General features: G+C 34.4%; 2 protein-coding genes across 2 annotated transcripts; one reads left to right on the plus strand and one right to left on the minus strand.

Annotated features, from left to right (window-relative positions):
* The first annotated feature begins 10,866 nt into the window (after positions 1–10,866).
* Positions 10,867–12,904, plus strand: LOC149934384 (uncharacterized). Its single transcript, XM_090153437.1, has 2 exons — positions 10,867–11,083; positions 11,146–12,904. Exons 1-2 carry the CDS (start codon positions 10,867–10,869, stop codon positions 12,816–12,818), a joined length of 1,890 nt encoding a protein of 629 aa, XP_090009563.1. The 3' UTR covers positions 12,819–12,904.
* A 16-nt stretch (positions 12,905–12,920) lies between these two features.
* Positions 12,921–15,322, minus strand: LOC149934385 (uncharacterized). Its single transcript, XM_090153438.1, has 2 exons — positions 14,814–15,322; positions 12,921–14,744 (listed from the first exon to the last, which is right to left on the minus strand). The coding sequence occupies exons 1-2, from the start codon at positions 15,189–15,191 to the stop codon at positions 12,921–12,923; spliced, it is 2,202 nt and encodes a 733-aa protein (XP_090009564.1). The 5' UTR covers positions 15,192–15,322.
* Between the last annotated feature and the right edge of the window lie 1,984 nt (positions 15,323–17,306).

Below are 17,306 nucleotides of genomic sequence, written 5' to 3' on the forward strand. Positions count from 1 at the left end.
TATTTGTCCTATGTTGTATTTTTTCTCTATTTTCACTAATATTTTTATATTTATATTCATTTTTAACCTCCTTATGATCAATTTTGATCAAAACTATCAAAACTGGTTAAAATTTGGTCAAATTTGGCCGATTTTATCCATTTTGAAAAACAAAACAAAAATTTTATTATTAAAGCTCTTTTTTACAATTTTTACCTTTTCTATTTTCTCATTACAGAATATTTTTTATAAATTTTTCCCATTTTGATCAAATCTATCGAAGTTCATTTTGATTTGATCAAATATATTAAATTCATAAATATTTTTACCCAATATTAAGTAATTATTCAAATTTAATAATTTTTTTATCATTTTTATGAAATTGATAAGAAATGTGGTCAAAATTGATCGGGTTTAACCTTTTGTATCAATTTTTTAAATTAAAATTGTTTTAAAATAAAATTAGATGATTGTTCAACATTTATATCATTTTTATTAATTTTAATCCAAATAATAATTTTTTTCAAATTTTATAATATTATAAAAATATAAATTTATTTACAAAAACTTTAGAATATTTTGCGAATGACAGTCATTTTTATTCATTTTCTCTTATATTTTTCATTTCAACTCATTATGATTTACTTAAACTCATTTTGATCCCATTGATCAATATTTTATCAACCATTTTTAAAGATGATTATTTATTTAAATCGGGTAATCTATTTTTAACAAATTTTATAAATTTTGATCAAAATTTTTAATTTCTGATCAAAATTGATAAATTTTGAAAAATATCACTGTTTTAAATAATTTTTAAAATTATTGCCCATTTTATCATTTTTCAATTTTCTTCCATTTTTATTAAATTTGGTAATTTTTTACTCAATTTGATCAAATTGACCAATTCCATTTAAACTTGATGAAATTTAATTTTTTTAATAAATTTTAACGTAGTTTTCACGTTATTGAAATTTTAAAAAAAATCTTTTTCACGGGGGGAGAGACCCTTTAAATCCTTCAGATTCCCATGTTATTTTCAATGGAAATATTTCAAAATCATGTTGTCAGAAACGTTTTCGGTTGCCATGGTAAAGCGAAAGCCCGTCGCAATTTTTCCCTTGTACGTTTTTCAAGTTACATGGAGGTGTACACGAGTTTGAACCAAGTTGGTGATTATCACCTCGGGTCGTCTCCTTGTATGTATAAAAATAAGTATTTACTTTAATAACCACACTGAACATGATAGTTGTAAATAAATATTCCAGGATATTTACCACGACGACCACGTGTATTATTTTTTTAAACTGCCATTAAAACATTGGCTCTTAAAATGACGTAGGTGCGCGATAGCGCGTTTTTCCCAATAGGGGCAATAGTGGTTAGATGTTAGCGCTATTGGACGAGTTTTTCGCATAGAGTCATGTCCTTGATTTATCATTATGTGGTCCATGGCCTTACGTGCCCCGTGACTCGCGTGCTTTACTACTAACATAATTTTTTAAATGTTTCACATAAGTGTTTCAGTTTCCTTTCAACATTTCTAGAATAACCTCACATATTTGGTGGACTTCAAATTAAGTGACTTAAGTCATTGGGCCTAGTGCCAGGTCTTTGCCTCGGCGTCGTGGGGCACGCGTGCAAGGAGCCGCGTTGAAGGGTACGACAGGCGGTTATTAATTAGTATTTACGTTGCGTATTCGTCTTTATTATCGTTACAAATCTACGTGCCTTCATCCACAGAGATCAATAATTATGTCGACTAACTGAAACACTTTTGTCATGTAGGCGTCTTTAGTCGAGTGTCTAGTAAGGGCCTTTTATTATTCAACTATTAACAAATTTAAGTGCATTTTCATTTATTTTTCAAGGTCATTCCCAGAAATAATTTATCTATACTTATATGTTTAGATGATCCGCTGCCGGGTTCTTTAATCGATTGGTAAGATTTAGGAAAAACACGCGTTACGGGCTGATTTTATTTTTACGAGGTACCCTTTTCCAGCGTGAGTATAATGGGAACGTTAAAATTCGTCTCAAGATAATAATTTTCCCGAAGTTGAAATCAATACATTTTAGGTCAATATATTCGCGCAAAGTTTTTATCGGTCTGAGCCTTTTATAATTTACCGGGGTGATCTGAAGCAGATAAATATTATAAGTCATATTTTTGGTTTATATAAACAAAACTAGCAATGAAACTCGTAAATGTCACATTTGGATGATAAGTTTATATAATTAATGAAGAAACCTTTCCATTAAATTACAAAGTTGCAAAAAGCGGTGATATTGGTGATTGTAAAGTTTAAATGGTTTATCCGATTTTAGAAATTTTGGCTAAACTGTCCTCTACAACTGTACTTACGTTTGGCCGAGCTGCCCAGGAGAAAACTAGTAATTGAATTTAGATTAAGGTATATTATATGAAGATAACTATCTTTGATTAATTGTACGTGGGGGTCAAACTGTTGTTAGTTTTATTCAAGGAGAAATAACGCGATAATGAAATGAAAGCGCAGCCTTATTGATAAAGTTATCAAGTCTCCGATAAAAAACTTCAAAATGGAAGGCTAAAAAAGCATGTAATAATATCTAATATTCGTATATATTTTCTTTTTTTACCAGGGTTTACTGTATTTAAAAGTTTTTTTAAATAAAAGTTTTGCTATTTAATAATAATCAATAATCAGCTAGGCTAATACCCAAGGCACCACCTAAAGCCCCATTTTCATGCTCGCTGGTAGCGGGTAAAAATTGTCAAAATTCGCTTTTTAACATTTGTTTACAACTAAGTAAAATTTAACGAAGAAACATGACCTCGCATTAGAGTCCACAATATGCACTTCTACAAAACCCTTTAAAACGAATTGAAATGAAAAGCGAGAAACCCCTTGTACTACTACTGTGGGAGAGGAGCTAGTGTTGAATAAACGTATTTCTAATACTTTTCAAAAAACAATCTGAAACTGGTAAATTCAGAAGGCTAAAATCCAGTTTTGCGAATGATCCAAGTAGACAGATATAGAGAATATTGAAGCTCATTGAGTTAGCCCTAAATCTTGCTCAATTAATCGCAAATTTATCTCGAATTACTTATTATTAATTATTAATTAAAGGGGTGCTAAAACCAGAACCCTATAAAGCTCTTTAAATACCACACTATTAATGAAACATTTTAACTATTCTTTTATCTTCAGCAATTTAACTTTTAAACTAACCTCGGGCCATAGTAGCATAGTATCAATTAAAATCCTTTCAATATGAATTATGAAAATAATTTTCACCTAAAATAAGGAAAATAAAAATCTGATATTATTGTACACTTTACTGTAAAAATGGTGAAACCTTGACTGCTTCTCGGGAGAGGATAGATAATATTTCATCAAACAGAGGGGCTTTCGTACGTGTGAATAATTGCAAAATACATTACCAAATTTCAAAAAGTAATTACTTTTTGTTGAGCTTGCGTATAATAGACATTTTATCCTACTATAGCGTACAATGTTGCGTTGTTTTATATTCTTAATCATCGTTATCATCTTACGATAACGAAATGAAAGCGCGCAATTATATATAATACCGTAAATTCGAAGGTTTCGATTGAATGGGATCGTATTTACTGTTCTCCACCACTCTCCCCCTATTCGGCTTTCCGTTGCTACGCAACTCGTTTTGAGATTTTTAATGCTTAGGCTTAGTTTCTCTTTTCGGTTTAGTAGTCGCAAGCCAGATTTCCCGCACGGTACTGATGAGTTCCAACTAGGACGAAACCGGTCTACCGTTGGAAGTTCTGGCTATTTTAATTATTTTTTAATTTAGTTTTTTACTCGAAGATCTATTTGGTCCGAGTTTCGCGTCTTTTTGTTTGCTCGAAGACCTATCGGTACGAGCTATTTGTAAGTTTTTAAATTTTCTTCAAATTTGTTTAGGGTTTAGCTTTTTTATCCCTTTTTATAATGGACTAATCTACTAATTCGCTAATTTTATCATCCTGTGGATTTCACATGATTTTGATAACAAGCGGAGCAAAATCAATTGAATTTATTTTGTAACTTATTAGGTGGTTTTTTTTCGCCTGTTCTGGGTTTTTTGAGCAGGTTCAAAAGTGTAGCCCTATGACGTCAATTTACTCCGATTCTATCTTGACGAAAAAAACGAGTTGGAGTAAGAAGGGAGTAGTTAGAGGTTAAAGGTTATATATTTGTTTTGTTTTTAAGATCGCGACCGGTGGTGAGATCATCAATATAGGACTCATTTTTCTTATTAATTTAATAATAATAATAATCAGCTAGGCTAATACCCAAAACACCACCTTAGGTCTAAGTCATCAAGAAACGTTTCAAGTCATTAAATAGCATTTAGCAATTGGACATTCGTTATTAAAAGCTTGCCACGTGTGAAGCTGTTCAAAACCCGGTATGTTTTCGTGAAACGAAATTTAAGCAGACGAATTTTCTATATAAGCTAGATTACTCCCTCTACACCTCCTTTCGAGGAGGAGTAAAAAGTATAACGTTTGAGCTCTGGAACAAGCGAACAAAATTCGGGACAGGGTAAATCTTACCCCGAGAACAGGCGAATAAAACGTTTTAGGGTAAAAAGTTTACACTTTTTGCCTTGGGACAGGCGAAAAAAAAACCACCTATAGTAGCAAACAAGAAATTGCTCATACCGGGCTACACTTACGTTTATTTTTATCAAACAAAACCAAGGTAATCGGCAAATATTTGAGAAGTAAAGTCCTCATTAAAGAGGCTTAGAATTAACCTATATGAGTGATATGTAGCTTTATTGTACGCAGGAGTGCAATAATTTCTGCGATTTATCAGGGTTTGGGGATCTGACATTTGTGAAATGTAAGGTCGGTTGCCCACTGGTAGATGTTTACGTTGGCAACTTGGTTCAACTTCCACCTCCCAGTTCGGTTAGGAAGGACAAATAACATCATGTCCCGAAAATCTCATATAAAAATGCTTTTGCACTTTTTGGATGTTTAATAAGCATTCAATCACTATTTTTTTAATTAAAACCAATTGCAAAATAAGCCTTTACCGTCTTAGAAAATAATTAATTTTGATCAATTTTATATTTAGTGACCTACCCTGATGCAGAAGAACACTCATTAAGTAGATTAATGGAGAAACGAGATTGGAAATTTTTTAGTTGAACGACGAGCAAACACAAAAACACTGTTAACGTGACAGTCAAACCGACCAAAATGATCAATACCTGCCCCGTAAATGACACTCCCTTGAATCAATGGGGATGAACCCAAAAAGTCTTGCTGTTGCTAAGTGTAGGCTGTGGTAATTGTTATCTCAGACGCAATACCAACACAAATTAATATTAATCCAGTAACTTTAGAAAAAAAATAGACCAAACTTCGGAAAAAATGCCCCCGGGCTGAATTTTTGCATACACCTTTATTTAGTGTCTCTAAACGTTGTGTCAAAAGTCCCCATCATTGGGGTGTATGGAATTTTTTTTTGGCGGGAAAATGCCCGGCAAAAATGGTTTTTCACCAATATCTTCGTTATTATTACTTTTACAGCTAAACTGTCAATTACAAAATTAATGCTGAGCACGTTTTTGACAAGAATGATCTTATTTGAATTTAGCGTCTGAGCAGTCGTTTCTGCGCAATCGCAGTGCCAATGTTTTTAGTACGGCTTCCATGTTTTTTTAGTGGAAAAAAATATGCCATTCCTAAAAATTTCACTATCGAAAGAGGTTATGGTCTTAAAGAACCTCCGCAAAGTCCTAAAGTCTGCAGTGCCAACTTTCACCGCCATCTTGGAAAATGGCCGCCATTTTATATTCGCTTATAATTCCAAAATTATTTACCCAAACTCCACATATGAGGTATCATTCTTCTTCAAATTGTCTTATCCTTCTTTATAAGCTCTTAAAAGTTCGATTTTATCAAAAGGTCAAAGGTCACGAGCTAAAAAAGTTAAAATATCTTTAAATTATAAAGAAAAACGGTATGTTTCATACATATTGCTTATTAATTAAAACTTCTAATAATATTTCAAAGTAGCCCTGTTGCCCTGGAGAAGGTCAAAGTTTAATTGGATTAAATTGATTAAGTATTTATTTTAATATTAAATTATAACTGATACCCCACCCTTCGTTTTCTAATAAAAAAAACGTTCTTGGTTTAACGCCAATTTCGAATGAAAAATGTTCTGAGGCAAATTCTAAGTCAAAATGTTGCGCTTTATTCGAAAAAATTTGTTTCAAAACTGCCCGACTTGACATTCAACCACCAGGGGGCATTCTAGGTCGTTACGACCACAGCACATGCAGTTTCAAAGCGAACGGTACGAAAGATATTTTTGGAAACCAATTTTATAAAAATAAAGTAAATATCAAATATTAATTAATAAAAACATTAATAAATACATACGGAAAGATTAAAAAAACTAACCCTCTTGCATAGTAAAATTTAACAAGTTGGCAAGCCAAAATATACCTCTCCTCGGAAGAATTGTCCCTAGCGGTATTAATTTCTCGAGATGACCCTTAAAGATAGATCTCCGCAATTCAGAGTTATTTACTAAAACCGTAATCGCGGTTCTATCCCGCCCGATGTAAAATTTTAATTCAATTAAAATAATTGAGACGAAACAACCGATTATAATTTATTCAGAATATTATAAATTAAGTAGTTACAACAGAGAGTTAGATGTACAGTCTCGTTCAAAAGTTTCCGGCCGTTTTCTCTTGGCAGCCATTTTATTTCTGTCTTAGGTAGAGAGCCGAATGAGGACTTCTATGAAAGAATACCCTCACGAAAATAATATGCAGTAGAAATTAATGCTTTACCACCATTAGGGCACGAGCAAAGCCGGAAAAAGCTAAACCCCTCCAAAATGACGTCATGAAAAATAAATATAATTTGTCGTGTCTACGCTTGTTCGAAGCGTCATAATATTCGAAAACATAACCTGGTTTCATTATTCAAATCGGATATGGGGTTGTAAAGTTATTGAAGAAATAGTGATGACGAAAAACATGAAAATTAACCTAATTTAAATTTTAAGGGCTTTGGTTCGCTTAAAATTAAATTAGGGTTAATTTTCATGTATTCTTTCATAGAAGCCCTCATTCGGCTCTCTACCTAAGACAGAAATAAAATGGCTGCCAAGAGAAAACGGCCGGAAACTTTTGAACGGGACTGTAGTAAAACAATGCACTAATGTTACTAAGACGAATACCGTAAACATTTGGTGAAAATACTGCCATTTGGACATTGAGACGGTTATCGTAACCCTCATCATTCGGTCCGTCCCAAAAGTCAATAAGAAGAAGTTGGAGAGAAAACACCGATACATACAAAACGCATACACAACAAACTCATCACCCACAACCGCCATAACACAAACTCAACATTCCCACATTACGCATAAACATTAAAATAACCAAATTTCCAATGAAACTGAGTTGCAACCGTCGCGACGGTGGGCGTTAACGAAAAGAAAACAATCGCACCCAACCCACCCGCAAATTTATCCGTTGACGCTCACCGTCACACGGTAGTTTTGCGAACCTCTAAACTGAAAACACGGTTTTTCGACTTTGCCCCGGTAACGCGTTCGCAACACACAGACAGACACGGTGATTGTAAAACCCCTCCTAGAGGATATAGTCCCCTCGGAGAGTTAAAAATGTTTTATTAAAAGACACGACTAGTTTCACCCTTGGTTTCACTGCCGTTCGGTCGCATCATCAGGTGCGATGTGCCTCTGATGATGCTACCGAACGGCAGCGAAACAAGTCGTGTCTTTTAATAAAACATTTTTAAATTTTACTATGCAAGAGTTGTCGTTTTTTAATCTTTCCATATGTATTTATTAATGTTTTTATTAATTAATATTTGATATTTACTTTATTTTTATAAAATTGGTTTCCAAAAATATTTTTCGTACCGTTCGCTTTGAAACTGCATGTGCTGTGGTCGTAACGACCTAGAATGCCCCCTGGTGGTTGAATGTCAAGTCGGGCAGTCTTGAAACAAATTTTTTCGAACAAAGCGCAATATTTTGACCTAGAATTCGCCTCAGAACATTTTTCATTCGAAATTGGCGTTAAACCAAGAACGTTTTTTTATTAGAAAACGAAGGGTGGGGTATCAGTTATAATTTAATATTAAAATAAATACTTAATCAATTTAATCCAATTAAACTTTGACCTTCTCCAGAGCAACAGGGCTACTTTGAAATATTATTAGAAGTTTTAATTAATAAGCAATATGTATGAAACATACCGTTTTTCTTTATAATTTAAAGATATTTTAACTTTTCTAGCTCGTGACCTTTGACCTTTTGATAAAATCGACCTTTTAAGAGCTTATAATGAAGGATAAGACAATTTGAAGAAGAATGACACCTCATATGTGGAGTTTGGGTAAATAATTTTGGAATTATAAGCGAATATAAAATGGCGGCCATTTTCCAAGATGGCGGTGAAAGTTGGCACTGCAGACTTTAGGACTTTGCGGAGGTTCTATAAGACCATAACCTCTTTCGATTGTGAAATTTTTAGGAATGGCATATTTTTTTCCACAAAAAAACATGGAAGCCGTACTAAAAACATTGGCTTTGCGATTGCGCAGAAACGACTGCTCACACGCTAAATTCAAATAAGACCATTCTTGTCAAAAACGTGCTCAGCATTAATTTTGTAATTGACAGTTTAGCTTTAAAAGTAATAATAACGAGGTATTGGTGAAAAACCATTTTTGCCGGGCATTTTCCCGCCAAAAAAAAAAGTTCCATACACCCCAATGATGGGGACTTTTGACACAACGTTTATAGACACTAAATAAAGGTGTATGCAAAAATTCAGCCCGGGGGCATTTTTTCCGAAGTGAAATCCTAAAGTTACTGGACTATATGGCAACTTTGAATTATCAGAAAAACGACCAGGCTTTGTTCTATATTTTACTGTAGTAACCAGAGCTCAATAGTATAGCTTCTATCATTAATTTATTTAAACTATGAATTCTCAACATGAACTAAGTCGATAAGCGGGAGCCTAGTAAACTCTGTAATGTTAATTCTATCGCTTTAAATTGGATATTAATTGGTTTCGTCCGGGTGTCTGATGAAAAATGAACACCATGATATTCACGAAAAAGCAGATATTGAAAATGAATTTATGAAAACCCGATTCGTTTTATCGATGAATTTGTTAGATAATTTAAATATTTTTGTACATAAATTTTGCTTAGGTAGTCAGTAGTTCACAAAATATAATCGACAAAAAGAAGTTAGTGTGTGTCCTAACCGCTTCGCAAAACGGCTTCCGTAAATTGACCCGCTGTAAATATAACATCATTCCGGTGTTCATTTTTACTAGCTTTAGAAACACGGCAGTCCTTTACTGCTCAAATAGGATTTCACCTGTAACTTTTTAATAAAGGACTAAAGCGTAATGATAAATTTGAATTTCCATGGGTTAAACAAATTCACGCTTCTATTGATTTAATTAATCTACCGAATGGGCTTTGTCACTTGGTAAATTAAGTTGGCTTCGTAGACTCCAGTACACATTTTTCCTTCGTGTGGGTTATATTATCCGTCGGTTGCAATAGAGCCACGTCGAAAACGATGGGCACCCACTTTAACGGCGTCTACCTTAAGTGATTTGTGACATTTCTGTAGATAGCGTAGCAGATGCATGTCGAATGCTCAGTTAAACCAAGATTGAATTAACGTTAACTGAGTACAGTTAAGTCCTACTATAACCTCTGCTTAGTGATTTCGGTCCACAGGGAAAGAAAGAAAGCCTGCCACTACGAGATGGGCTCTGAGTCTGCCACCATTGCTGTTTTCATCCTTCACTTGGGCAACGCTAATTGGTGTGATTTTTCTGCCGTAAAACACCAAGTGAGCACTTAACGGTAATTCATTATTTGTTAAAACTATTGCAGCTACAACTGGCAGATTCAAATAAATCTAATTAAACTTTATAATGATTAGTCACTGTACTTGAATCTGAAATTAATATTGCCGATGATCTCTCAGTTTTGCAAGGCCCAGTATAAACGTGCTTGAATTCCGTATAATAAGCGTCGCTGAAGTCAATGGCCATTCTTCTTTGGTAAGCGTCCGCTAAAAATGCCAATGAAATAACCAAATTAGCAAGCTGATTAGAAAATTTCAACGATATTATAATTACTCCTCTTTGCTCCAACAGCTCCGGTCCAAGATTTATTTTCAAGCAGTTATCCGTAATTAAAATTTTTGGTTTCGTATAAAATACCAGGGTTCATACAAAACTGGAGAACCTGGAAAACCTGGAAATATCAGTGAAACAGATTTTTTCCAAAAAAATCAGGGCGATATCAGGGAAATTTTAAATATTTAACAAAAACCTGGATATATCAGGGAAATTCGTTTGAGTCTGGAAGCGCCTCAATAATTATATATAATTTTTTTCGATTAAACGAAAACATACGGTGCTTTAACACTTGGAAATATCAGGGAAATTAATTTTCCAAATGTTGTATGAACCCTGAATACATCTAAATTAATAAAAATTTTCTATAATATATCTAAAACAGATTTATTTTTAGTTCAGCTTAGCTTTTTCATTTTTAATGTTTTCGAGGGTTTCAAACTGTAACTTATCTACGAGTGACCGTTAGTGAAAATCAAGTTGTGCTCAAAAACCATAAAATTCTAATAGAGTAAAGGCAGAGGGGAAATATGAAACGTCATAGGGGAACTAAAATAACGGGGGGGATAAAAATAGCGATCGTATCGCCATCTATGAAAGAGCTGGATAACTATTATCTATTTTTTCTCTCGTTTGTCAGCCATATTGGGCGCGTTTTCGTGATAGGAATTTTGGATCATCAATTTAGGTTTGATCTTTTTAATGGGTAAAAAACGTAAGCGTTGTTGTATTGAGGGTTGTTCAGGGGAAAGATTGTCATCGGAGGAGGTCAATTTTTACCGGATTCCAAACGTTATACAAAACCAGGGGGATAAAACAAAACAATTATCATCTGATAGGCAGCGCCTATGGGTCAATAAACTAAGGCTTAATGGGTACGATGAAAAACTTCGCATTTGTTCAAGGCATTTCGCTTCAGGTATTCTAATTTTTTAACTCAAAAGAGCTTAAAACACAAAACTATACACTATTTTGTTTAAGGAAAACCATCAACGCTCTACGATGCAACACATCCTGACTGGCTTCCAAGTCGTTACCTAAAAACAGATCAATCTAGTGTTATTCAAGACGGAACTAGTGGAATTGAAGACAATGATCACAAGCTAGAGCGCTATGAAAGAAGACTTAAAAGAGCTAAGCTGCACTACTTTGATACCCCCAGAACTACGAAGTGTAGAAATAGTTTAAATCCAAATCTGCCAGGTGCTACATCTACGCCAAAAATTAATACCCTGCTTACTGCTGCAGAATTCAACACTGTGTCGCTTGATGTTAATTCCTCCATTATTAATGAAAATAATTTGATGTCTTTTGGTGAAAACGTTTCTTTACTAGAAATGGATCATACATTTGAAGAACATATATATCCAACATATGCAAATTTATCTACACAGACAACCCAACCATGCTTAACAGACGAATACATCCAAACAGAACCCAACTTTGTGGAACATTCAACTCAAACAGAAACCACCTTCAATGAGCACTCAACTCAAACAGAAACCACCTTCGATGAGCACGCAACGCAAACGGATAGCTGTTTCACAGATGGATTTTCCCAAACATTTTTAAGAGTCTGTCCTCAGTTTGAACTAGAAGCAGCCCAGTTTGAATTAAAAGAATTGAAATCTTCAATTGAAAACCTAACTTTACAGTTAGACCAAGTAAAGGAAATGCTAAGCCTTTGTAGAAATCAATTATCAATAGCAACGTTGGAAATTGAATCTAAAGCTGAGGATATTGAAAAATATCGATTCAGTACATCATTTTTTGCTGGGGATAATGAAAAAGTTCTTTTCTTCACGGGGCTTGAACGCTTGGAGCTTTTAGATATTTTAGTTGAAGAAATTTCACCGTTCTTATTCAAGAACTCCAAGCTAACACCATTCCAACAATTTATACTGACAGTTATGAAACTACGATTGGCTTCATCAAATAGGGAATTAGCGTACAGGTTTTTTATCTCCGAAAGAACTGTTAGCAGAATTTTCTACAATTGTTTAAATGCATTGTACAATCGCCTTTTCCGATTCATTAAGTGGCCTGAAAGAGACGAACTACAGGCAACAATGCCAATGTGTTTTAGAGAGCAATTTGGATCAAAATGTGCAGTGATCATAAATTGTTTTGAGGTGTTCACAGACAAACCATCCAGTGTTATAACACGAGCAAATACGTGGTCCAGCTATAAACACAATAACACTGTAAAATTTCTAATTGGTATTACACCTCAAGGATCCATAAGTTATATTTCAAAAGGTTGGGGTGGTCGTGTTTCGGATAAACATTTAACAGAACATTGTGGGTTTTTAGAAAAACTAATTCCTGGAGATTTAGTTCTCGCTGATAGGGGGTTTGATATTGACGATTCAGTCGGATTTTATTGTGCATCCATAAAATACCCAGCATTTACCCGTGGAAAAAAACAACTATCCCCTAATGATGTAGAAACTACACGTAAATTAGCTAATGTCAGAATTCATGTTGAAAGAGTTATCGGGCAACTACGACAAAAGTATAAAATACTTCATACTAAAGTTCCCGTGGAATTGCTACATCGGGCCCCGGATGAAAATATTGCTACAATTGACAAAATTGCTACCGTGTGCTGTTCGTTAACAAATCTTACCCCATCAGTAGTTTCTATTGAATAAATTAATCAATTTTTATAACTGAGACCTTAAATTTATTTTTTCATTTTTCAAAATAATGTAATTTCTGAATTTATATAGGAACAATGACCAGTAAATGGAAAATCACATTTGGAGCCTCCTTTTCTTTGATCTGTTCTCCCTATTAACTTTTGAACATTCAGCACAAAACCATTTTCCTTTCGGAATCCGTTTTATTTTCAGGCATTCAATATGGAACCATTCAATAGCACAATTTTGGTTATCACAGCATATCATATCACCAGACTCGGGTAGTTTGCAATAGCACCAGACTTCACATTGACTAGAGTTATTTCGTTCTGAAGGGGACTGAACAAGTTCTTTAGTTGCTGATCCTATATTCTGAGAAGCACTGGGTGTGGATGGCGTAATCTGATTTTTTGTGGATGGTGAAGTGAAATTTATAGGAACTTTGGATTGGGTATTCAAATCTTTCGATGGGGATGAATAGTTGGGGATCCTAGATGTCGATGGTGAAGAGAAATTGATACGAACTTTGGATTGGGTATTCAAATCTTTTGATGGGGATGACATTCTGTTTGAATTATTCCTCTTATTTGGAGATAAAATATTGAGCTCAGTGGATGACTTAACCGCTTTCTTTCCACTTTTTTTCTTTCTGGGGTTTTCTTTAATGGACGTATCCTTCCTAAAAAAATGTCCTACTAGTTCTGGCAAAATAGCATTATAAAAAAACTCTTTTGATTTACTAAGTGCAATTGCCCAGAAATCCTCATCCGGATATATTCTTTCAATATGGAAGTCCACCTTGGTCCACACACAAAAGTCCGCATACACTCTTTGAGTTACAAATAGCTGCGTCTGAACTTGATAATAATAGGCATGATTTTGCTTCAGTTTCAATTCACTCTCGCTCATTTGAAGATAGAATTTGTTATCTCCGTCCTTCAGAGCGTTATCTTTCATGGTAAAAGGGCATTTCAGCTCTATAACCCCTTTACCACAACAGTCGCAACTAACAAATCCATCCGGTGAGGCTCCGAGATGGGGATGATTGACATTCAAGCAAAGTCCAGAACTTTCAATTTTAAAATTTTTGTGAGTCTTCAGCATTGCATTGCGGTAAACTTTTCGTGCTGTTTCTTCATTATGAGTACCCCATTTGGTTGCCTCATTTTCAAACTTTCTTTCACTTGCATAACAAATTGTAGCGATTAATGAAGCTGAAGGCATTGCTGGATTACTGTGGCAGGCTGCTTTAAAGTTTGACGCTGTTATACGACCAGCGCGGAAACAATGCCATAGTTTGCTATTTGATTGATTTTTTGTTTCAGCTTCTACTTTTTCGGCTTGCTGGCATGTAAAACCTACTTTAATTCCTTCACAATGTTTAAGTAGTTCGTGGAATGGTAAATCAACACATTTGTCATCGTACAGCTCAGTTAGCACCATTGGGAATGAATCGTTAATATATTTTGGTCTATATTTTTCTTGATATTTTCTATCAATGCTAAAATACGAATTTTTGCAGCCAAGACTAAAAATTTTATCAGCAAGGTGGTAGTGTTCTTCAGTCGTGATTCTTGGAGTAAATTTCTGAACCAATACACTGTCTTTGCATTTAGTTTTAGCGTTTTCTTCTACTTCTAATACTGAATCCAATTCCTTTCTTCGGGATTTTATTGAAGAAATATCCATTTCACTTATTGGGGCATAGCTTGCTCCTTTGGTTATAGGAACCAACCAATAAGCCTTGACACCTGTAACGGTTGTCCTTTCTCGAAATCGAACGACATAATCAATGTAGAATAACAGCCCTGCAATATGTGAGCAGGACTCGTCAAGTCCTGCCATACAAGTGCAATGTCCAGATTCAATTGTGCCATCTTGCTCTGTTATAATCCAAGGTTTTAAGGGAGTTTCCCTTAATCTTTGGGAGTGCATTACCTTAAGAATACGAACAGAATAAATATATATGTTACGCTACATATAAATGATACTGGTGAAGATACTCACAGTGGCTTTAACAAGAATATAAATGGAACCATCAACGTTCTTCACCATCACGTCTCTTATAAATCCACAAACAAAAAGGTTATACGCATTTAAACTTTTATAGTTCTTTAATTTCTTCTTCGTGAAAGGTGAAATTCCCTCAATTAAATACAGATAAATATCTGCAAAGTTTATTGGGGGCAAATAACTAAAACTTTCAATCTCTTCAGGCTTAATTAAATGACAATCTTTCGGTTTGACTATATATGGATCAGTATCATTAATGAATGATATTTTTTCTCTGTACCTACTTTTGACATTAAGCTCTAAACTATCGTAATATTCAGAAGAATTAAAATTAGAATTTAAATCAACATTAAAACAATCCATATTCGCCATGTTTGCAATCGCGCCCAAAATGGCCGACTCAAGCAACCTGGAAAATATTTTCCCAAAGACTAAATATTACCCGTCCAACTAGCTGTAGAGTCGTTGCTTTTAGCAGACGAACTTTCGTTTCCCCCCCCCCAACTGCCTGTACTCTATAATACCAAATCTTTTACTGCTACGGAATGGAAATATTTGTGTCTTCTTTTTTTTCAGAAAGGAATTATTGATGAAAACTCGCGTAATTTTGAATAAATTCTTCAAGGTCAACCGAAATTATATTTAGAACTATTTGTTTGAGTAAATCAAAATGACCTGGACCTCTTTTATATTCATTAAAAGTAAGTAATAAAATAATTGATGTTGAGGATATTATTTTGAGGGGTAAATAAGTAAGAAACTATTTATGATAACTTGTCGAAATTAAAATAATTAAAAATAAAGACTTTTGCAGAATAAGCATGTAAACAGTGCCCTGTCATTAAATCTTTTAGTTTCGGTGCCATTTAGTTCCCTATGGGGTATAACTAGTGTTTTTAAATTTTTGAATTCCGATCTCATCACCACGGGGCACTATTTCAAAAAAACATTTTGTGTTTAGTTTTTGTCATTTTCCTCACCAAGTACAGAGTTAGGTAAATGAGGTATCGTTCGGACCAAACAAAATTTTTGATAAAAATAACTTTCTATAAAAAATTATATATATATTTAAATTCTGTGGTGTCTCTTTTCAAAATTGCAGAAAAAATTATAAAAAATTTAATTTTTTATAGAAAGTTATTTTTATCAAAAATTTTGTTTGGTCCGAACGATACCTCATTTACCTAACTCTGTATATATATATATTCCTTTTTTAATGCTCTTTTGAAGAATCACCTAAAACTTCTTATAATATTAAGGCCAACCACTTAAAAAATTAATAACCCTTTTTTCATTAAAATTTCTTGACAATAAGAATAAAATTATTTTCTTTGGCGTTACTAGAAGATTTTCTGTGCGTGTGATTATTTTGGGCAAAATTTTTCAAGCAAAAACCAAATAAAACCGAAAAAAGCATTTTTCCTTTTTGTATCCTTGTTTTTAAATTATATATTTATATCTTTAACTAATATTTACGTGAGACACCACCAAAATAAAATTTTGCATCTTTAAATTTTTTCAAAGCCTATATTCAAATAAAGAATTTGCAACTTGTATAATTTTTTTTTGAATACTAGCTTTAATACCCGGCTTCACCCGGGGTCTTAGTTTTAATGAAATAGTAAACGCTGTAGCAAAAACGCAACACGCGTTGCAAAAACGTAACACACGTAGCACGCGTAGCAAAAACGTAACAAACGTAGCACGCGTAGCAAAAACTTAACACACGTAGCACGCGTAGCAAAAACGTAACACACGTAGCACGCGTAGCAAAAACGTAACACACGTAGCACGCGTAGCAAAAACGTAACACACGTAGCACGCGTAGCAAAAACGTAACAAAAGTAGCACGTGTAGCAAAAACGTAACAAACGTAGCACGCGTAGCAAAAAAGTAACACACGTAGCACGCGTAGCAAAAGCGTAACACACGTAGCACGCGTAGCAAAAACGTAGCACGCGTAGCAAAAACGTAACACACGTAGCACGCGTAGCAAAAACGTAACACACGTAGCACGTGTAGCAAAAACGTAACAAACGTAGCACGCGTAGCAAAAAAGTAACACACGTAGCACGCGTAGCAAAAGCGTAACACACGTAGCACGCGTAGCAAAAACGTAACACACGTAGCACGCGTAGCAAAAACCTAACAAACGTAGCACGCGTAGCAAAAACTTAACACACGTAGCACGCGTAGAAAAAACGTAACAAACGTAGCACGCCTAGCAAAAACGTAACAAACGTAGCACGCGTAGCAAAAACTTAACACACGTAGCACGCGTAGCAAAAACGTAACAAACGTAGCACGTGTAGCAAAAACTTAACACACGTAGCATGCGTAGCAAAAACGTAACAAACGTAGCACGCGTAGCAATAACTTAACACACGTAGCTCGCGTAGCAAAAACTTAACACACGTAGCACGCGTAGCAAAAACGTAACACACGTAGCACGCGTAGCAAAAACGTAACAAACGTAGCACGTGTAGC

Source organism: Leiobunum rupestre, chromosome 7 (assembly GCF_980474605.1).
Source record: "Leiobunum rupestre chromosome 7, qqLeiRupe1.1.hap1, whole genome shotgun sequence".
Lineage (NCBI taxonomy): Eukaryota > Metazoa > Arthropoda > Arachnida > Opiliones > Sclerosomatidae > Leiobunum > Leiobunum rupestre.